This window comes from Garra rufa, chromosome 6, assembly GCF_049309525.1.
Source record: "Garra rufa chromosome 6, GarRuf1.0, whole genome shotgun sequence".
NCBI classification, from domain to species: domain Eukaryota; kingdom Metazoa; phylum Chordata; class Actinopteri; order Cypriniformes; family Cyprinidae; genus Garra; species Garra rufa.
In genome coordinates this window covers 8,392,136-8,414,630 of record NC_133366.1, presented here as the reverse complement: position 1 = coordinate 8,414,630, position 22,495 = coordinate 8,392,136, and the positions used below count along the sequence as shown (strand labels likewise).

The 22,495-nt window shown below is 35.5% G+C and overlaps 2 protein-coding genes across 2 annotated transcripts in view; both read right to left on the bottom strand.

The window, feature by feature from the left end:
* Positions 1-18,122, bottom strand: part of tnpo2b (transportin 2b) — a 28,946-nt gene extending 10,824 nt beyond the window's left edge. The window contains exons 1-21 of the mRNA XM_073841909.1: positions 17,912-18,122; positions 15,574-15,678; positions 13,965-14,040; positions 13,725-13,874; positions 13,446-13,552; positions 10,314-10,447; positions 10,150-10,231; positions 8,715-8,837; positions 8,502-8,620; positions 8,318-8,378; positions 6,748-6,919; positions 6,510-6,662; positions 6,212-6,437; positions 5,099-5,270; positions 3,394-3,480; positions 3,184-3,291; positions 2,942-3,100; positions 959-1,046; positions 776-874; positions 531-626; positions 369-444 (exon numbers count right to left, since the gene is read on the bottom strand). Of these exons, the coding sequence (XP_073698010.1) occupies positions 369-444; positions 531-626; positions 776-874; positions 959-1,046; positions 2,942-3,100; positions 3,184-3,291; positions 3,394-3,480; positions 5,099-5,270; positions 6,212-6,437; positions 6,510-6,662; positions 6,748-6,919; positions 8,318-8,378; positions 8,502-8,620; positions 8,715-8,837; positions 10,150-10,231; positions 10,314-10,447; positions 13,446-13,552; positions 13,725-13,874; positions 13,965-14,040; positions 15,574-15,672 (2,387 nt within the window). The 5' untranslated portion in view covers positions 15,673-15,678; positions 17,912-18,122. The remainder of the gene's footprint in view (positions 1-368; positions 445-530; positions 627-775; positions 875-958; positions 1,047-2,941; positions 3,101-3,183; positions 3,292-3,393; positions 3,481-5,098; positions 5,271-6,211; positions 6,438-6,509; positions 6,663-6,747; positions 6,920-8,317; positions 8,379-8,501; positions 8,621-8,714; positions 8,838-10,149; positions 10,232-10,313; positions 10,448-13,445; positions 13,553-13,724; positions 13,875-13,964; positions 14,041-15,573; positions 15,679-17,911) is intronic.
* Positions 18,123-19,968: 1,846 nt separating this feature from the next.
* rln3b (relaxin 3b) lies at positions 19,969-22,282 on the bottom strand. The gene is made up of 2 exons (XM_073843222.1): positions 22,060-22,282; positions 19,969-20,507 (listed from the first exon to the last, which is right to left on the bottom strand). The coding sequence occupies exons 1-2, from the start codon at positions 22,229-22,231 to the stop codon at positions 20,212-20,214; spliced, it is 468 nt and encodes a 155-aa protein (XP_073699323.1). The 5' UTR covers positions 22,232-22,282; the 3' UTR covers positions 19,969-20,211.
* Between the last annotated feature and the right edge of the window lie 213 nt (positions 22,283-22,495).

The following is a 22,495-nucleotide window of genomic DNA, read 5'->3' as shown; positions in this document are numbered from 1 at the left end:
CGGCAAGTTTCTGAAGCATCCTAGAACCGACTCTCTGCACTGCATTGTTAAAGTTAAGTTCTTTGTTGACGGATAATAATAATAATCGTCTTGCTATCGTCAAAGGCATCAGCAACAGGCGATATCTCTGACTATCGTCGATACACGATACTATCGTCTATCGGCACAACCCTAGTGAATTGTATACATTCTTTAGTTTTGAAGGTAAAATACCCCCACTGATATCGGCCGATACTCAGAATTTTTGGTATCGGATCGGTTTTGAAAAAATGGTATCGTTGCATCCCTACTGCGGACACCCTGATAATTCTTCAGAAACTATTCTAATATGCCAATTTGAAATCTCTAGATGTGTTATGTTGACTCACCAGGGTCTGATGAACTGTTGCAACATGGGAGCCACTTCCTGCGGACAGACGTAGCCCAGGCGACCAATCGTGATGGCTGTAAGGAGAAGTGGGAGGAGTCAGGGTTTGATTATTTATCAGCTGTGTGAAAGGTAAGCAATCATGTGCGGTCAGAGGTCGTACCCGTGTTCTCCAGCAGGGTTTTGGGAGTGTTGGGTCTGTTAATGATCTCCACCAGATGAGGAAGAACCAAAGCCACATACGGCTGCATCTCCACACCTGCGACAACACAGTCAGATAATCACATGACCAACAACAATCAGTTGTCAATCAAATCACATTCTAAGGTTCTAAATTGATGACAACATTTTAAATCCTAATTTGTGCCATGATGTTAACTGATGCAGAATCAGTGTGATGATCCTCACCCATCTGCATGCAGATCTCTCCGATGGCCCAGGTTGCATTGTTACACACTGAGATGAACTCAGGGTTCAGATTTGTCCCCAGGATTGGCATGAACTCAGCTAAACACACATACACAGATTCAGAAATTAACACATATGAATAAATTAAGCTTGTATTATATTATAAAGAACATGTTGTCTTACCGATGCAGGGTTTGACGTGTGGAAAACAAGCCTTGGTCAGATCACCCAGCAGAGCAAACGAGCTCTGTCTCACCTCAGGCATAGTGTCCTACACATAAGAGCATTTATAGCAATTAATCAGCCTAATGTTTCAATAAACATAAAAATACCAAAAATAATATAAACAAATATTTGTATAATAAATATTTAATGATATAAATATTTCTAAAATATATATAATTTTTTTTAAATAAACTTATAACATATTAAACAATTTACTATTAATAAAGTTTTATAACAATAGTTAATTAAAATAACATTAATTAAAATAAAACAAAACAATATTTACATAACTGCAACAATAAAAATGTGTGTAATATAGTTAATTAAATAAATTAAAAAAACTAAAATTAATTTTATAATATTTAAACATTTTTTATAAAAATAATAATTCTATATCCATAGTTAATTCAAATAATAAAGATATAAAACATTAACAATTACACCAACAATATAAAACAAATAAATGTATAATACAGTTAATTTGATGAAGTATAGAAAATAACTATTTAATCAAATCCATTATAAATATAGTAAACAATAATATATATTTTTAAATCATAGGTTAACTATTAAAATAAATACAATAAACTAAGTAATCTTAAAGGAACACTCCACTTTTTATGGAAATAGGCTCATTCTCCAACTCTCCCCGAGTTAATAAGTTGAGTTTTACCGTTTTGAAATCCATTCAGCCGTTCTCCTGTTCTGGCGATATCACTTTTAGCATAGGTAATTGAATCCTATTAGACCAATAGCATCACGTTCAAAAATGTCCAACGAGTTTCCATATTTGTCCTATTTAAAACTTGACTCTTCTGTAGTTATATCGTGTACTAAGACCGGTGGAAATACAAAGCTGCGAGTTTCTAGGCTGATAAGATTAGGAGCTACACTTCCATTCCGGCGTAATAGTCAAGGAAGTTTGCTGCCGTAATATGGCCGAAGCAGGCGGAGTATTATCAGAAATGTGTTCCCAACTAGTTTAGCATTTGCACATGTGCTGCGTGGTATTACTGCTCCTGCTTCAGCCTTATTACGGCAGCAAACTTCCTTGACTATTACGCCGGAATGGGAGTGTAGTTCCTAATCTTATCAGCCTAGAAAATTGAAGCTTTGCATTTCCACCGGTCTTAGTACACGATATAACTACAGAAGAGTCAAGTTTTAAATAGGACAAATATGGAAACTCGTTGGTCATTTTTGAACGTGATGCTATTGGTCTAATAGGATTCAATGATCTATGCTAAGCTATGCTAAAAGTGATATCGCCAGAACAGGAGAACGGCTGAATGGATTTCAAAACGGTAAAAATCAATTTATTAACTCGGGGGGAGTTGGAGAATGAGCCTATTTCCAAAAAAAGTGGAGTGTTCCTTTAACATAACACCAAAAGTATTTACTATAAATTTATAGTATGCTAAATTGAACATTAAAAGAAGTAAAACGTCTCAAGTAGAACAGTATATTGTTAGCAATAGCCAAAAAAACATTGTATGGATTAGAATTATCGATTTTTCTTTTATGCCAAAAATCATTAGGATATTAAGTAAAGATCATGTTCCATGAAGATATTTTGTAAATTTCCTATGGTAAATATATCAAAACTTAATTTTTGATTAGGAATCTGCATTGCTGAGAACTTCATTTGGACAACTTCAAAGGCAATTTTCTCAATATTTAGATTTTTTATTGCACCCTCAGATTCCAGATTTTCAAATAGTTGCATCTCGGTGAAATATTGTCCTATTCTAACAAACCATACATCAATGGAAAGCTTATTAGTCAGCTTTCAGATGATGCATAAATCTCAGTTTTGTGGTCCAGGGCCACAAATATAAACTAACAAATATACATGTTTAAACATAAAATATTGAATTAATTTGGCATAACACGGTAAATAAATCAAATAATAATCATAAAAACGCCACTACATTTTTGTACCTGCATGCACTGGAACAGAAGGGTCATGATGTTGCTACGGGCAACCAGCTGGTCCACATGACCCCCGAGACCTTCGGCTAGACCGCTGAGCAGATCCAGAGCGACTATCATGAAGTCTTTGTCTGGAGCCTCATACTGGTCCGGCTGCTGGCTGTACATCTGGACACACACACAGGTTTGTTAATGACTGTGTATTCCACTCATGTACTTGTAGATGCGTCTGAGTAAGTGTGTTTTCTCACCATGGCTTGTGCGAGTGTTTTCTGCACCAGAGTAACACAGCGCTGATAGACAGGCTCACAGTACGGGAGGAAACCGCTCTGCAACGCCGTAGCCACAGACGATAAACACTACACACAGAGAATGGACGGGAGTCATTTATTTGTCCAATATGACTTTCTTTCTTTGGATTTAATTTTATTTTAATTGAAAGGCTTTTATTCTGTTCTCACCTCCAGTAGAGGAAACAGGTCTTTATCCTCGTCTTTCAATTCATTCCACTTCTGGATCAGAGGCGGCATCAGTTTCTGGATGTATTCCTGTTCACACACACCAATAAACACAGCACAAGATCAGATCAATGATTTCTGTCTACAAACGTGTAGTAATTAGCTTTTTAAAATAAGTTAAAGTCCAGGGATGAGTAGATGTGAATCTAACCACAAACATTATTTATTCTTTAAAAAAAGATTTAAATTTGAGACGATTTATCATTTTAGCATTTACACTACCAATGTTTTTTAAAGAAGCGTCTTCTGCTCACCAAGCCTGCTTCATTTGATCCAAACTATAGCAAAAGCAGAACATTTTTGATTTTTTTTTTATTATTTAATATAACTGGTTTCTATTTTAGTATATAGTAAAATGTAATTTATTCCGGTGATCAAAGCTACATTTTCAGCATCATTACTCCTGTTTTCATTGCCACATGATCCTTCAGAAATCATTCTAATATGCTGATTTGCTGTTCAAGAAACATTTACATTTATATTATCAATATTTAAAATAGTTTGGTACATTTTTTCAATATAGAATGATCTGAAGATTAGCATTTATTTTAAATAAAAAGCTTTTGTAACATTATACACTATACCATTTAAACACTTGGAGTGAGAATGTATATTATAAATGATAACATATAAATATAAATTAATTTGAATTGATCAAAACAGATAATAAAGACATTTATAATGTTACAAAAGATTTCTATTTCAGATAAATGCTGTTCTTCTAAACGTTCTATTCATCAAAGAAACCTGGAAAAAAATCCACCCAGCTGTTTTCAACAATAGTAAGTATAAATGTTCTTTGAGCAGCAAATCAGCATATTAGAATTATTTCTGAAGGATCATGTGACACTGAAGACTGGAGTAATGATACTAAAAAATTCAGCTTTGAAACCACAGGAATATATTACATTTTAAAATATATTCAAATAGAAAACAGTTATTTTAAATAGTAAAAATTCACAATTGTGCTGTTTTTGCTGTACTTTGGATCAAATAAATGCAGACTTTAAGAAAAAATGAAAAAATATAGTTTAAAAAAACGTTTCACTGGTAGTGTCGAGAAGAAAAAAAAAGTACTCTTTTGAGTTTCCCTACTTGCGTCCATGTGGTTTTTTGAAAAGTTAAAACAACATGCACGACAGCTCAAAAGTCTGGGATCAGTGCGATTTTTATGAAGAAACTAAATAAATAAAATGCAATTCAAGTTTTGAATTTTCTACTCCTCAAAGGATTATAAAAAACATGTATCATAGTTTCCACAAAAGTATGAAGCGGCACAACTGCTGCTCATGTTCCTTGAGCATTAAATCAGCATTTTAGAATGATTTCTGAAGGATCATGTGACACTGAAGACTGAAGTAATAATTCTGATAATTCAGCTTTGATCACAGGAATAAATTACATTAAAATATATTCACATAGAAAAGTTACTTTTTTCAAATTTGAGCAATTTTTCACAATTCTTCTAATCATGAAGCCTTGGTGAGCAGATAAGACTTTCTAAGGTGTTTTTCAACAAACAAATGCAGTTTTTATTAGCATAAGAGACTTCTCTTGAAAATAAAAATCTCAGTTGTGTATGAAAACTAAGTGACACAGTTTGTAAAAAGGCATATTTTTGTGAAAAATTGGTGGAAACTTTAATTACCGGTTGGTTCAGATGATGTCCGACAGAGTCTGCCAAGGTGCCGATGGCGTCATAGAGGATGAGCAGATTCTTGTGTTGATATTTTCCGAACGCAAACACCAAAGTGTCCAAAATGAAACTGAGGTACGGAACCAGCTCCGTACACGCTTCCTCCTCCAGAGTCGCAAACGCACTGAAAACATTACAGAGTTACTTAGTACACTAACATCATTTATCAATAAATATTTAAAGGAGTAGTTCACTTTCAGAACAAAAATGTACAGATAATATACTCACCCCCTTGTCATCCAAGATGTTCATGTCTTTCTTTCTTCAGTCGTAAAGAAACTTTTTTTGAGGAAAACATTTCAGGATTTCTCTCCATATAATGGACTTCTATGGTGCCCCCAAGTTTGAACTTCCAAAATGCAGTTTAAATGCAGCTTCAATGGGGTATAAATGATCCCGGCCGAGGAAGAAGGGTCTTATCTAGCAAAACTACTGGTTATTTACTAAAACATTTTACAATTTCTATATTTAACCTCAAATGCTCTGTGTATTCCAGTTCAGAGCAGTTAGGGTATGTCAAAAAACTCCCATCTCATTTTCTCCTTCAACTTCAAAATCATCCTACATTGCCGTTTCACCACTTTTTGTAACGGGCGTTTGACCTTCTTTGCATGTTCACTTTGTAAACACTGGGTTGGTACTTCTGCAGCGATGTAAGGAGATTTCGAAGTTGGAGGAGAACATGAGATGCGATTTTTTTGACATACCCTAACTGAGTTGAACCAGAATGCACAGAGTTCACGCAGAGCTAGACAGGTTAAGGTTAAAAAGTATATAAATTGCAAATTTGTTTAGAAAATAACTGATAATTTCTCTAGAAAAGACCCTTCTTCCTTGGCTGGGGTCGTTTAGAGCCCTTTGAAGCTGCACTTTGGAAGTCCAAACTCGGGGGCACCATAGAAGTCCACTATATGGAGAGAAATCCTGACAAGTTTTCCTCATAAAACAATTTCTTTATGACTGAAGAAAATCTTGGATGACAACAGGGGTAAGCACATTATCTGTAAATTTTTGTTCTGGAAGTGGACTATTCCTTTAAGACGAGCACTTCTCTCAAACACACACCTGCAGGCGGCCTCCTGCACCCTCTTGTTTCCGTCCAGGATGCGTTTGAGCAGTTCTGTCATGAGGGGTTTGAGATGGGCATCTGGCGGCTGGCTCACCACCCAGTGTGCATAGCGGCTGAGCGTCCAGCAGGCGATGGAGCGAACCAGTGCCTTCTTATCACACAGACACTGGATGAGGTGTGGGATGAGCTCGGGCAGGTATGGTACCATACCCTGCATGCAGCCTGATGGAAAGAGAGAGGATGTGTAAACATCTAACAATCAGTCGATTCAGTCTAAGTGTGTGAGATACACACCTTCAGCGATGGCTCCCAGAACGAGTATCCCGGACTCTTTGATGACCCAGTCCGGGTGGAACAGCAAACCCTTCAGCAGCGGCAGTAAGTGCGGCAACAGCTCGTCCCGAAAGACGTTAGCCAACACATCCAGCGCCGCCGCAGAGCATTTACCTATAAAAGTTAAAAAACATAGACATAATCATACACACCGAAGATGATTTACAGCAAGCGCGCTCTAAATGGTCGGTTTACTCACGTAGGTTCCAGTCAGACAGCGTGTCGTCGTCATCATCCTCGTCTTCGTCAATGTCTTCTCCTTCCTCCCCCTCTCCTCCCTCATGCTGCAGCGTGACAGTACGTGATTTGTGGAAGCGAGGCTTGATGTCTTGCTCGCTGTCAGGAACGTTGTCATCCTCCTCCACATCACCCTGAAACACACAGACAGAAAGATTGCAGCTGCGTTCAGATTCACACGGTCCCTACACAGAGCTCACTGCTGGTGAATCTGTAGGGCTGGATCTTGAAATTTCTCTCTATTGAGTTGTCTTCGCAGGCTGCATGCAAAAACAAACAAATGACACAACAAGTGTGGTCTGATTCACAAATAAATTACTCTATTTAAATTATTCTTTTGAGTCATATGAACGGTTCTAGTGAATCAAAAGTGCACAGCGCAGTTAATGTAGCCCAAATCCTGAAAACAAGCTTGTTCTTTGAATAAATAGTTGAAAATGAATTACTGATTTTAATCAGTCTGAAAAGCTTCCCTGCATAATTTCTTTCTACATGCAATAATCTGAATCAGTGTGTCAATAAAAAAAAGGAAAAAAGTGATTAAAATGAAGCTGAAATTCAAATACAAATATTAAAATAAGTAAAAAAATTAAAAAAAAAATGTAATATTTAAAAAAATAGAATTATTGCCTTGGCAAGTAGAACAAAAAAGATTAAGCACTAAAATTGGTCAAATTAATAAAAAAATTGCAATAAAAGCTAAATAAAAATGAGAAACACACCAAATTACTTAAACAAAAAAATTAAATAACTATCAACTTTTGGGGAACAGAAATGAAACAGAATTAAGTATAAAAAATCTTTTAAAAAAAAGTTGCCTTTGCCTTTGGACCTAACTGAAATAAGCTGAAGCACAAAAAAATTAGCGAAACTAAAACTGAAAGCACATAAAATTACTAAAACTTCTAATATAATAATAAAAGTCAATTAAGTTAATAAATACTATAATAGTACAAAAATAAAAAATAAGAATGTGTGACCTGGGACCACAGAAGCAGTCAAAAGGGTCAATGAAAGCTGAATAAATAAGATTTCCATTGATGTATGGTTTGTTAGGGTATGACAATATTTGGCTGAGAAACAACTATTTGAACATCTGGAATCTGAGGGCGCAAACAAAATCAAAATATTGAGAAAATCACCCAAACGAAGATGTCCAAATTAAGTTCTTAGCAATGCATGTTATTAATCAAACATTACGTTTTTATATATTTACGATAAGAAATTTACAAATATCTTCATGGAACATGATCTTTACTTAAAACCCTAATGATTTTTGGCATAAAAGAAAAATCGATTATTTTGACTCATACAATGTATTTTTGGCTATTGCTAGAAATATATCCGTGCTGCTTAAGACTGGTTTTGTGGTCCAGGGTTAGATATCATAAGAAAAATAATCAAATGTAGCGTGGCGTCAATGCTTGTGAATCATAATCAAATATCATGTTACTGCACATTTAACTAATGTAATAAACATAATTTGATTCCAGGGAATATCCCAGACTCATGTCTCATATATGGTGACTCACCTTCAGTAAAATGATGTCAATCTCAGAATACTTCATTCCGTTCACCAGGATGGGGATGAGTCTGTGGAGAAATGCATTAATGTTAAATCACCTCGCTCAAAACGTGAATTCAGCTCAGATCTCTCCGACAGAGCTTCCTCTGTACATTCAGTTTATGCTCAGATATGTGGCCTGCAGTACTCACTGGACCAGGTGTCCTGACAGAGCCTCTTTACAGATGGGCTGCTCCGCCAGAGTCAGCCAGAATTCACACGCCTCCAGCGCCACGTTCTCATCTGCGTCCTGTGTGCGCTGCAGCATGTACTGCAGGATACAGAGACACAGACCAGATTTAAATCTCCCACAACACCTTTAAATGACTTAAAAGCTAAATGTCAGATGTTTTTGTTGCTCTCACCTGTATGATGCTGTGCATGTGTGGTATCAGCCGGTCGATCCGGACCTCCAACAGCATAACCAGAGCTCTGCACACGTTCTTCCTCACCTCGCAGTCTTCATCACCCGCCAACGCAAAGAGAGACTGAAAACAGAGAAAACAGTACAAGATGGGTTCTTTGGTCTGAATATGAACTGAATCAATTTGTCACCTTGAATCAGCTCAGTTGACTCATTTAGCCAGCTCACTCACTCAATGAGCTACAAACCTCTCACTACATAGTGTATTTCTTAAAGCAATGACAAAAATGCTAATTTGTTGGGTTAGTAAGTCTTAAATCATCGGTAAAGATAGCCTGGCAAGCCAGACCCACATAAATGTAGGGTCTGGGCACTCTCCATAGACAGGGCTCAACCGGAGGGGTGGGATAAACGGTTGTCTTTCAAACTCCTCTCCACGCAATAGGATAGCGCTACAACCAATCAGAGACTTAGTCGGTCAGGTGACGTAGTCAGAGCGACGAAGATTTTTAACAAAAATCAGTGCACTGTGTGCAGTCTGTCAGCTAAATAATAGACATAGATGGGCACTAAACCTTTAAAAGTAAACAAAAACATGCACAGACAAATCCAAATTACACCCTGCGGCTCGTGACGATACATTGATGTCCTAAGACACGAAACGATCGGTTTTTGCAAGAAAATGAACAGTATTTATATAATTTTCTTTTTAACTTTGATACACACCCACGTCCATCTGTCATGAGCACGAGTTTAGCATATCTATGATTCGACTCGTCACATGTGAACGCGCTTTGATGTAGTATACGCAAACACCGAAAGGGGAAATATGTAAAAAAAAAAAAAAAAAAAGTCCAGGATGAGTTTGCGCAAGCAAACGTAATCTTTTTCAGCTTTAAATGGGTTTGAACAACCAGGACAAGCTCAAGTAATTACCATTTTGAATAGCCGCTATATCCACAATCTCTTGTGCTGTGTAAACAATGAGTGTCGTATACACGCCACAGATCGCTTCCGGTGTTTGCGTATTCTACACCACAGCGCGTTCAGATGTAACGTTAACGAGCTCCTGCTCAGGACACATGGACGTGGCTGTGTATCAAAAGTAAAAAAATATATAAATACTGTTCAGTTTTCCACGCTTAATTCACGGAACCAGGAATTCATGTCTGACGGAACTTATGGACGCAGGTCAGACGTCATCATGTTAAGCCCGCCCACCGACTCGTGATTGGCCCGGTACATCTTGGATTTTTCGGAAATTTAAGTGAATTGAGAGTAACTAGACTGACCTTAGAAGCAAATGTAATTTGCTGCCGCTAGGGGCACGTCTAGATTCTAGGCTACGGTAAAGATACATCCACTGCAATTTTAATTACAGCATGAAATTACTTTGTGGTGGATTGAAAACCACTGTATGCTAGAGGTCAACGCACCTCTATGAATGTGTCGATGTTGTCCATGAGAGCCTGAGCCCTCCCAATAATGAACTGATTCACACATGCTATGGCATGAGACCTGCAGAGACATTGAATCGATATGTTACTCATTATCAAACACAAGGACAGCATGTCTGTGAGAGATGCGTGCGGTTCTTCACCTGATCTTGGGGCTGCAGTGTTTGAAGAACTGCAGGAATTTGGGGATCATGATGTTGAGGGGTCGATTCAGAGCGTCACTGTCCAGCAGTTCAGACGAGTCCTCACAGATCTTCTGCAGCGCACCGAAAGAACCCTGTACACACACATATATTAAAGCAAATCAGCAAAAAGAACTAATTTATAAATTACACAGCATCCACCTTTTTCTTTAGTGTGGAAGTAAGCCTATGGGTGAGTCAACGGTAAAACTGTTTGCACTACAAACCAGTGTGCTCCTAATTAAAATAAAACATTAAAACAACATGGTGAGACATACCAATTTGCGATATCAAGCAGCAAAACAAGCGGTTTTGTACAGCTAAAAATAGCTGGAAGCAGACGAGGCCAGAAGCCTGACCCATAAAATTAACAAATGGCCCACTCTTGCGGGAAGAAAAAAGTGGATAATTACTCTACAACATAATTGCGAGAGAAAGCATTGAATTATATTATTTTCCTCCCATCTCATAATTATGTTTTAGGGGTTTCATAGTACACGTCATTTCCTTTCTGTAACACGGTATTCGGATTTGGGCACATCCCTATTCTTTAGTATCATAAGATGCCTATGATAAATTCAAGTTTTATTCAGAAATAATAAACTTTCGGGTATTATGAGCTATCTGGCCAAGCCCATATTTTAAAATTAACATTTAACAGCTATCTCAATACTAAAGTTCAAAACTTTTTTTGATAATTATTAATCTAGGTAGTGTAGAGACTTCTACTTTACTGGTTTCGTTGAAGTTAACCAAAAAACCTAGGACTACTTTGTTGAAGTAGTTTAGTAATCTCAAATATTTACTGTGTACTTTTTTTTAACATAGCATATGCAAACATCAAAATAAACATTATAACCTAGTATGAAACGCCATTGAAGTACTAAAAATATTATTTAGTAAACAATGGGGATGCAGAGAAATGAAAATTCTAGGCCAAAACCGAAAACTCTGGATGCACTAGGTCAAAATCCAAAACCGAAAATGTTTTTTAATAATTATTTTTTATTTTATTAAAAATTTAAATGATACAGTATTTAAAAAATACAAACCAAATAACCACACTTTTATTGAAAGTAAAGCAATAAAATTGGACAATTTCTCTTTCTGTCGAAACCGAAAATGTAAATTTTTTTTAGCGCTGAAATTTCACCTAGCAAACAATTCATATCCCTTCTACAGTCTAATTATCATTTATTTATGTGAAAAAGAAGTAATGTGTGACCTTAGACCACAAAACCAGTCTTAAGTAGCACAGGTATATTTGTAGCAATAGCCAAAAATACACTGTATGGGTCAAAATTATAGACATTCTTTTATGCCAAAAATCATTAGGATATTAAGATCATGTTCCATGAAGATATTTTGTAAATTTCCTACTGTAAATATATCATAACCTAATTTCTGATTTGTAATATGCATTGCTAAGAACATCATTTGGACAACAAGCGATTTTCTCAATATTTAGATTTTTTTGCAACTTCAGATTCCAGATTTTCAAATAGTTGTATCTCAGCAAAATATTGTATCCTATCCTAACAAACGATACATCAACGGAAAGCTTATTTTATTCAGCTTTCAGATGATGTATAAATTTCAATTAAAAAAAAATGTTGTGGTCCAGGGCCACATATATTTTTATAAAGAACTTACAAATATAAAATCAGTTCTTCAAACCTGTTATTACACACCTATAATTACCTGTATATCACGCCACCTGAAGTCTACTCACTACATTGTTATAGACACCTAAAAACATAACTTAATTGTGTGCAAAAATGCAGTCTGGCAAGCCAATCAAATCACAAAGCACATTCTTGTGCAACTGTTTTCATTCAAACAGAAGGTCATGTCAACTGCACTCCATTGTGGGATGAATATTGCACATTTTGGGAAAACACAGAATGTGCATGTTGAAATCAGTAAACATACTGCACTCCTAGTTAAAGTATTATGATGTTTTCAACTAAATATAGAGATAAACACTGCAATTCATTACTCTAAACTGTTATACGGGTGCATATAAAAGAAAAAGTTTAAATATCACTTAAAGGTGCCATAGAATGCATTGATACAGTATTTTGAATTGTCCTCTGATATCTACATAGAAGGCATATGGCTTAGGTAAGGGCACAAATTCTCCAGAAACAGTTTTACAAGTCCATTTACAACCCTAGGATTTGTCCCTAGAATGAAATGCTCTGTTCATGAATAATAATGATGAGCTCTGCTCTGATTGGCTGTTTCACAAAGCGGCTCACTTAGCTCTCGCACAGCAGGAAGGAAACACATGGAGCAAAACATATTTAATTACGGAGCTCGAGCCTCTATTAATATGCAGGGCACTGAAACTGCCATCTTGAATGCACGATAACTTTTTACTTTCACTTTTGAGATTTGTGATTGCACATGCTTTGTGTGACATAATACTACAGCGGAAATACTTAGCACATATTTTATAAGTTTAAATGCTGTCAGGGGTGATCAGGATCTGTAAATCAATCCCCATCGTCAGCGCTGTCATCTCTCCTTACTCTGGTAAGTGAAATTTTATGTGGTAAGTGAAATTTTATGTAATGCAATGTAACAAGAAGCTAACCATGTCCCTTTAGTGGCTCGCCTTATTTTATTAGAACACCTTATTTGTTTTTCGGGCCTTTCTGAGTACAGACACCAACCCATCCCTGCACTTAACATCCCCTGCACAACCAAAAACGTAACATTTATTTTTCGTGACCTGCCATTTTCGCTATTGTTTTTTCACAATAGCCTACCCGCAGAACTTCTGATGATTAGGCGATGCAAATGTTGGGGGCGTAACTATTAATGACCCCAAGACTATAATATCATAGTCAGTGTTATGTTGGAATTGGCCTCTTATTTAGTGGTCTTTTACAAACACCAGATTCATATAAGGAGGAGGAAACGATGGTATTTGAGACTCACAGTATGTCATGTACAGAACTGTTATTATTCAACTATGCCATGGTAAATATAGTTTTCCATTCTATGGCACCTTTAAAATGTTCTGAATTTGCATGGCAACAATGGGTGTTCAGATAAAACATACTCAGAGAGTTCTGCATGTTTTACCTCGCAGGTGTTGTAATCCTCCGAGTTGAGGAGGTTGCAGAGTTGAGGCAGCAGTTCAGGCCATGTCTGCAGCTCTCCTTTAGACGCGATAGTAGTGATGAGAATACCTGCAGATACACACAGACACAACTTCAACTATTAGTGCAAAGCTGGATACGCTGTTGGCACTTGAAGACAATAAATACTGCTCTAAAAGGGAAAAAATGACAACTAATCAAATGAAATCAGCTCAAAGCATCCATTACAGTCTAACCCACTCAAACCCAGGTTCAAACTGACCGATGGTGGCGCGGATGAGCGGGGACGGGTCTCCGATATTGTTGAGACACTCTCTCTTGATAAAGTCGGCCACAGCCGGCGGGAAGTTCTGGTAGTGAGCCTTCACGTTGTTCTTGAGGATCAGACCGCTCAGAGAACGGGTGGGCTCGTCTGCAGAGACACAGAGATGCTCCTTTAGATGAGCGACAGGAAAGTGTGGGTGACATTGAGGCAGGTGATGCATGATGGGATATTACAGACCTTCAGATTTGAGGCTGGTGAGGACGAAGATGAGATAGTTGTTGAAGTCGGGATACTGATTCAGCTGCTCCAGTTTCTAACGAAAGAGTCGTGAAAACATCAGGCATTAATTGAACAGACAGCAAAGAAAGATGAGATCTGAACTCAGACCAGTGACGTTTATTCAGAAAACTATAGTAGTATTTTACAATAAGGTGACATGTGTTGTTTAGTATTCATTAATCTTTGTCAATGTTAGTTAATAAAAATACAGTTGTTCATTGTTTGTTCATGTTAGTTCACAGGGCATTAACTTATGTTAACAAACACAACCTGTGATTTTAGTAATGCATTAATAAATGCTGTAGAAGAATTGTTCATTCCTAATTCATGTTAACTAATGTAGTTGCTGGTAAAGTGTTACCAAAATGATTTAAACTAGAACAGAAAGATATATCTTAACTCGTATCTACACAGATTTTCTCACACTGAAATTTAATTAAAAAAATCTGAAATATGGTAACAATTTTAACACTTTAAAATAGACTATTATGTTGCCTAAAAACGAAGTAGATTAGATATTTTGGCAGATTTAATTAAAAATGGGACTAGAGTGAAAAGTCTGATTTATTTTCATGAATGAGTCATTTACTATCAGATTAAATTAATAAATGACTTCCAAGACTCCAAGATTTTAAATTTTCAATCCTCTGCATTTTAAGTTTTGGAGAGCAAATATGAAGGATTTTTATATCTTTATAGTAGTATAGTAAAAGTATCTTATGCTCACCATAACTGCATTTATTTGATCAAAAATACAGAAAGAAAAAACACTAATATTGATGAATATTATTACAATTTATTGTAATTGTTTTTTATTGTAATACATTGTAAAATGTAATTTATTCCTGTGATCAAAGCTGAATTTTTAGCATCATTTCTCCAGACTTTAGTGTCACATGATCCTTCAGAAATCTTTCAAATATGCTGAATTGCTGCTCAAAAAAACATTTTTATTATTATTACCAATATTTAAAGCAGTTGAGTACATTTTGTTAGGATTATCTGACGAATAGAAAGATCCAAAGATCAGCATTTATCTGGAAAAAAGCTTTGCTTTTGTAACATTATGCACTATAGCATTCAAAAGCTTAATTAAAAGTGACGACAAAGACATTTGTAATGTTACAAAAGATTTCTATTTCAGGTAAATAAGTTATTTTGAACTATCTATTCATCAAAGAAAAAGAATCTACTGTTGTTTTTAATATAATAATAATAATAAATGTTTTTGAGCAGCAAATCAGCATACTAGAATGATTTCTGAAGGATCATGTGACTGGAGTAACGTGATTTGAAATCACAGGAATAAATTACATTTTAAAATATATTCAAATAGAAAACAGTTACTTTAAATAGTAAAAATATTTCACAATTTTTACTGTACTTTGAATCAAATAAATGCAGGCTTGGTGAGCAGAAGAGACTTCTTTAAAAAAAAAAAAAAGGTACTGTCCACTTTAAACTTTAAACTGGTAGTGTATATTTGGCGATAACCTGGATAAATAAGCTTTAAAGACATATAATTGTTCATAATGATAGTATAATAATGTAAGTGATGAGCACACACCTCTTGAACGGCTCTCTGTGTGGCCGTATCTGGAGACTGTGAGTCCTTTAACAGCTGCAGCACCTGCTGTAAACCCTGTTCATCCGGCTGCCACTCCATCCTAAGCTGCACACGCACACAAACACAGGAAATACATCAGACAAATGAGTGAACTACATTAAAACGCACACACAACCCCTCCTGGCCATCACTGCTTTCTTGGTATAGTTCTAGAAATAAAGAATCAAAGAGAGCAAATAACACACTGATCATTAGACACATTAACTAAATGTCCAGTTTAAAACAGTTTTTGACGCCAGGCTAATCCACCGCGAGCACCTGGACAGCACGTTTACACATCAGCTTTACCATCTGATCTGGTTTAGTGGGATCGAGGCAGACGAGAGTGTGAACATGTGAGGAGGCTGTGATGTGTGAGTGTCTAACTTAAGTGTGGGCCGCGTGTGATTCTGCGAGGGGCTGCAAACACTCAAGAAATGCACCCGTTTTTCACTTCTCTCAATTAATATAAACCGTTTCATTGCATAAAATTGTATCTGCATAAGTGTAAAGATGAATTTGAGGATGTCAACAGCAACCAAATCTTAAAACATGTTCTCCAGCATCATTTAAGATGTTTAAATAGAAGAACATTTAACGTTTACAGTAACTCGCATTAAAATAGTGAATAATATTCAATAATCTTTCATTTTATGTCATGAATTTGCTGTTTTTCCTTTTTTAAAAGTCTTAAAACTTCATTTCCAAGTTTTAATGTGCATTTGCGAGCTTTTTATTTTTTTTAAGTACATAAGTGTATGTTTGTATAAATGTCTATGTGAAGATATATAGACTATACTATGAGTCTATCTTTCTATTTATCTACATAAATATATGCATTCATATACAGTTTAGGGTCAAAACATCCCCTTTTCAAAATCTGCAAAATGTTAATTATTTTAACTAAATAAGAGGGATCACACAAAATGCATTTTATTGTTTATTTAGTACTAAGACATTTCACACAAAAGATGTTTACATATAGTCCACGAGAGAAAATAATAGTTGAATTTTTTTTTAATTACCCTGTTCAAAAGTTTACATACACTTGATTCTTAAAACTGTGTTGTTACCTGAATGATCCATAGCTGTTTTTTTTGTCCTAAACAGTTAAACTGGCCGCTGTTCTTCAGCAAAATCCATCATGTTCTTTGGTTTTTCAGCATTTTTGTGCATTTGAACCCTTTCCAACAATGATTGTGTGATTTTGAGATTCATCTTTTCAAACTGAGGACAACTGAGGGACTCATATGCAACTATTACAGAAGGTTAAAAAGCTCACAGACAATCCAGAAGGAAACAAAAAGCATTAACAGCCAGGGGTGAAAACTTTTGGAATTTGAAGATCAGGCTAAACTTAATTTATTTTGTCTTCTGGGAAACATGCAAGTATGTTGTACATGTAAGTACACAAAAGGCTCTTAATGCATCGTGTTTCCTTCTGGAGCATCAGTGAGTGTTTGAATCTTCTGTAATAGTTGCATATGAGTCCCTCAGTTGTCCTCAGTGTGAAAAGATGGATCTCAAAATCATACAGTCATTGTTGGAAAATGGTTCTAACACACAAAAATGTCGGAAAACCAAAGAATTTGTGGGAGCTGAACAATTTCTCTGAAGAACAGCGAGCAGTTTAACGGTTTAAACAAAACGTAGCTGTGGATCATTCAGGTAACAACACAGTATTAAGAATCAACTGTATGTAATCTTTTAAACAGGGTCTTTTTTTATAAATTCAACTATTGTTATCTCTTGTGGACCATATGTAAACATCTTTCACATGTAAGATCTTATTCAGGTCAGTACTAAATAAACAATAACGTGCATTGTTTATGATCCCTCTTATTTTGCTAAAATAATTAACATTTAGCAAATTCTGAAAGGGGGATGTAAACTTTTGACCTCAAATGTATATACATACTATGTATTATACATAAACATAAACACATTTGACTGAGAAGTGTGTGTATCTTGGATATGTTTAAGCACAGTGTGAGCATGTGTGTATGATACACGCGTAGTGTGTGTACGTGTATGTTTGTGAGTCTGTACACACTCTAGTGTGTAGTTTATATGTATAATCTGTGTGTGTATAAGTGTGTGTAGGCCGTGTGTGTGTTTACGCAGCCCGGTTTAACCCAATTCCCCAGCTCACATCAGACGCGCTAATCGATCAAACATGAAATAAAACGCATTAAACCCGTTATATATGTGTGATAAGTGTGTATAATGATGCGATATAAACATACACAGACGCTGATTTAGCCGTTAGCCGCTGTGCTAACCCGCCAAACGCTCTCACCTTCAGTCAGTGGATCTCTCTCTCTCTCTCTCTCTCTCTGTTTGTGTTTGGGTGTATCTCTCTCTCTACCGCTTCACAAAGCTGATGGACGTCGGGTCGCGGTAACGGATGGCTCGCCACGGATCTCTGCGTTATTTCTTCGGGATTTAATCGGCGTGTTTGCTGTTATTCTTCTTTCACCGGCGGCGCCTGATGCATGGCGGACGCGTTAATCGCGCGGTGTGGATCTGAGCGGCTTCCGTACCGTGACGGTGACGTCATGTCTCATTAGCATAAAACGAAATTAGACGCTGATAGTTGCTATTAGGGTTTAATTAAAACATAAAGCTAGATATCCGGGCTAAAACGTATAAATTGTGATCTATATTTCGTGAATGAACGTTTTGGTTGGGGTGTAACTTATTTTTAGAGGACCGTGATTCACCCAGTGACCTGTAGATGGAGACAAAGATGAAATAATAACGGGTCATTCAGGTTCATTAGCCTCACTGTGAAGTAGTCATGTACTTCATAGTCATAAGGGTCATTTTTGTGGAACTGAGTGGAATAAATAAGCTTTCCATTGATATATGGTTTGTTAGGATACAACTATTTGAAAATCTGCAATCTGAGGGTGCAAAAAAATCTAAATATTGAGAAAATCGCCTTTAAAGTTGTTCAAATGAAGTTCTTAGTAGTGCATTACTAATCAAAAATTAAGTTTTGATATATTTACGGTAGGAAATTTACAAAAGATCTTCATGGATCATAAGATAGAAGAAATAAAAGAAATATCGATCATTTTGACCTTGTTGGCTATTGCTACAAATATACCCTTTCTGGTTTGTGGTCCAGGTTCACAAATAATATTGTGTGATCATTACCATATTCATAAGTATTTGCATGGTACTCCATCGTACTCAAATAATTTCATAGTATTATAATTATGGTAACATCCAAAACTACATATTGCGCTGCATACTGCAGTAAATGCTACCTACTATTAAAAATTATCATAAGGGTCGCATTAGGTTGGCATTTAGGGCTTATAATCTTAGAAATAAACTGTTATTTTGCATTTTAATTACATTTGATATCAAATGTCAGTTCTGGTATTTAAAATAAGGGCAATATAGGGGCAATATAGTATCTCTGAGAGCACTGCATTGTGGGATGCAGTGTCTAGTGTGGTGTGTTCTGTTGTATTTTGGACATTTTGTTAAATTTAGTAGGTTATCTGTGCATTACATACAGATTCATCTGCATAATCTTGCAGATTAAATTACACAAAGTTTTTTCTGCTCACTAAGCCTGCATTTATTTGATATCAAAAGTACGGCAAAAACAGTACAATTTTGAAATATTTTTACTATTTAAAATAACTGTTCTCTATTTGAATATATTTTAAAATGTAATTTATTCCTGTGATTTCAAAGCTGAATTTTTAGCATCATTACTGCAGTCACATGATCCTTCAGAAATCATTCTAATTATTATTATTATTATTATTATTATTATTTTGTTGCAAACAGCTGACTAGATTTTTTAAGCTTTCTTTGAGGCATAGTAAGATCAGAAGAACAGCATTTATCTGAAATAGAAATCTTTTGTAACATTATAAATGTATTTAACATCACTTTTGATCCATTTAAAGCATCCTTGCTAAATAAAAGTATTAATTTCTATATTTAACTTTTAGAATCCCCTTCAAAGAATCAAAGAATCCTGAAAAAAAATTACTCAGATGTTTTGAATATTGATGATAATAATAAATAATAATAAATATTTTTTGAGCAGCAATTTTAGAATGATTTCTGAAGGATCATGTGACTGGAGTAATGATGCTGAAAATTCAGCTTTGAAATCACAGGAATAAATTACATTTTAAAATATATTCAAATAGAAAGCAGTTATTTTAAATAGTAAAAATATTGGACAATATTACTGCTTTTGCTGTGTTTTGAATCAAATAAATGCAGCCTTGGTGAGCAGAAGAGATTTTATTTCACAGTTTTTAATTAAAGTGTGCACTCTGTAAAGCTGATCTCAGAAACCACAAGACACCAAACTCTATCGCAATCAAAACTTTATTCCAGTTATTAAATCAATGACCATACATCACAAGGACGGAGATGAAGAGTAGTTTTTGAACAGGGTAACAAACAAGCTCTTCACTTTGGCTAAAATCTGCTTTTTACTACATCTTTGACACACATATCTTTTCAGTATTTCATAGGAACGGCCTTCAACAACCTTTCTATCTTTATTCTTCACATATAGGAAGGTTGGAAATAGGTGGAGGAATGTGATCACGCAGTTCTTTAACATAACGAGCTGATCTCGCTCTTACTGCAACCCCATTTACAGCAGGCATTGGACAGTCCGACGACCACGTCCCGGCCCTTCCTGTCTGATGTGCGCAAGGCCTCCAGCACTTCCTCTGAGATGAGCGAGCGGGCGGGCCGGCTGAACACGGGGCTCTCCTGGCCCTCTCCTGCCCAGGCTGGGGCCTCTGCGTCGGGACGGGGTCTGTACGACAGGCCAGAGACGATGGGGTTGGCCCAGCTGTCGGAGGCCTCATCGTCATGAGCTGAGAGCAGGTCACTGGAGAGGTCACCTGATCAAAGAACAACACAACAACAAAATGTCAGCACTATTGTTACTCATTGTTACTGTTAGTGATTCAAAAAAAGCACTAAACCTTAGTATTAAATTTCAGCACGTGACTCGTCATGCAGAGTTTGAGCACTAGACATGAATGTTTCCTCAGATCATGTGTCATCAGACTTATGGTTTTTCACCCAGTAGATGATCAAATGTGTGAAAAACACTCACAAATGTACACCAAATGACAAATCTAAGCAACAGACACCAGAATAGCACATAAACCTACTTAGCAACAACCCCAAATATCCAAGAAACTACAGAGCAACACCCTGCCCACAACATAAGGTCATGTCACATTTTGCACAATTTAATTAATTATAATTATTTATTTAAATCTTAAAAAATAATAGTTATTTAGCTATTTATTTTTAAGAAGGTTAAAATAATTTATATTACAAAATGGGTTTGTGGATTACATATTGTTGAATTTACCCTCTGTGTGTGTTATAAAAATTTATATTATTATTAATAATAAAAATAATTTTCAATATTCAGTTTTCCCTCTACATGTATGTTAAGTTTGAAAGTTAATGAACATATGTGACCCTGGACCACAAAACTAGTTATAAGTAGCACAGATATTTTTGTAACAATAGCTAGAAATATGTGTGTATTAAATATTAATAATATTATTATTAATAATAATTAAATGACACGTGGTTACATTTTCCCTCTACATGTATGTGTATTACCAATAATAATAATAATAATAATAATAATAATAATATTTATTAGGCTGCAACAATAAAAACATACATTATTTATTAATAATAATAATAATAATAATAATAATTAAATGACATGTAGTTAAATTTGCCCTGAAAATGTATTTGTCAAAACAATAATAACTCAAAACTATGTAGAAAATAACAAAAAAAGACATATATAACAATAAATAATAATAAAAATAATAATAATAGTAATAAAAATGAAATGACATGGTTCAATTTGCCCTCTAAATGTATGTGTCAAAACAATAATAACTTAAGACTGTATAGAAAACAACTTAAAAAAGACTATATATAATAATATATAACAATAAATAATAACAACAACAACAATAATAAAAATTAAATGACATGTGGCTCATTTTGCCATCTAAATGTATGTGTATAATAATAATAATAATAATAATAATAATAATAATAATAAATATTATTATTATTATTATTAATATTATTGATATTACTATTATGATTATTATTAATTATAACAATAAAAATACATTGTTTAGTAATAATTATTCTCATTCTTGTTATTCTTATTATTAATAATAAATAATGTATGTTTTTATTGTTGTCATCTAATAGTTATTTAGCTATTATTATGTCAAAACAATAACTCAAAGCTACATAGAAATACAGCTAAAAATGTCATATATAAATGTATGAAAATCGTCTATGGACGGAAAATTTGGTTTCTCAAAATGTATGTGCATCGTATCTGAATTAACAAGCAACAATAACCAAACTTCCTGATCTTTTTTTATATATCTCTCATACCTGAAACATCCAGAGATCTCCTCCATCGCGAGCCTCCACAGGTGAAGATGACCGCCCGGATGAACTCTCTGCCGCACAGCTTCACCCCGTAGATCGGGTGTCCGTCTGTGGCCTGAGCGCCGCCCAGCAGCGCCACCAACAGGGCGAGAGTGAGAACTGCAGCTTTGCACATGACAATGGTGAAAGTAAAACTTAGAGATGCTGGAAATGTTTCTCAGTGCTCCTTATTGGTCTGAAACCTTGGTCTACCTCTCATCGGCCTGGTGTGTCTTTTATAGGGGTTCGTGGAGCTTGCGCTGTTGGCGTGTCAGTCCGATAGACTGTGATAACAGGGCAGAGACCTTTAGGAAGACAAAGGCCCAACCCAGCGCCTCCATAATGAACCTGTGCACCTCTATGGAGGTGATGTCCAACAAAGCGACCTAATCTCATCACT

Excerpts from the sequence above, each read along its gene's own strand:
- rln3b (XM_073843222.1), bottom strand. The coding sequence starts at position 22,231 with ATGTGCAAAGCTGCAGTTCTCACTCTCGCCCTGTTGGTGGCGCTGCTG. Across the intron at positions 20,508-22,059 it reads GAGATCTCTGGATGTTTCAG|GTGACCTCTCCAGTGACCTG; the intron begins GTATGAGAGATA and ends TTCTTTGATCAG.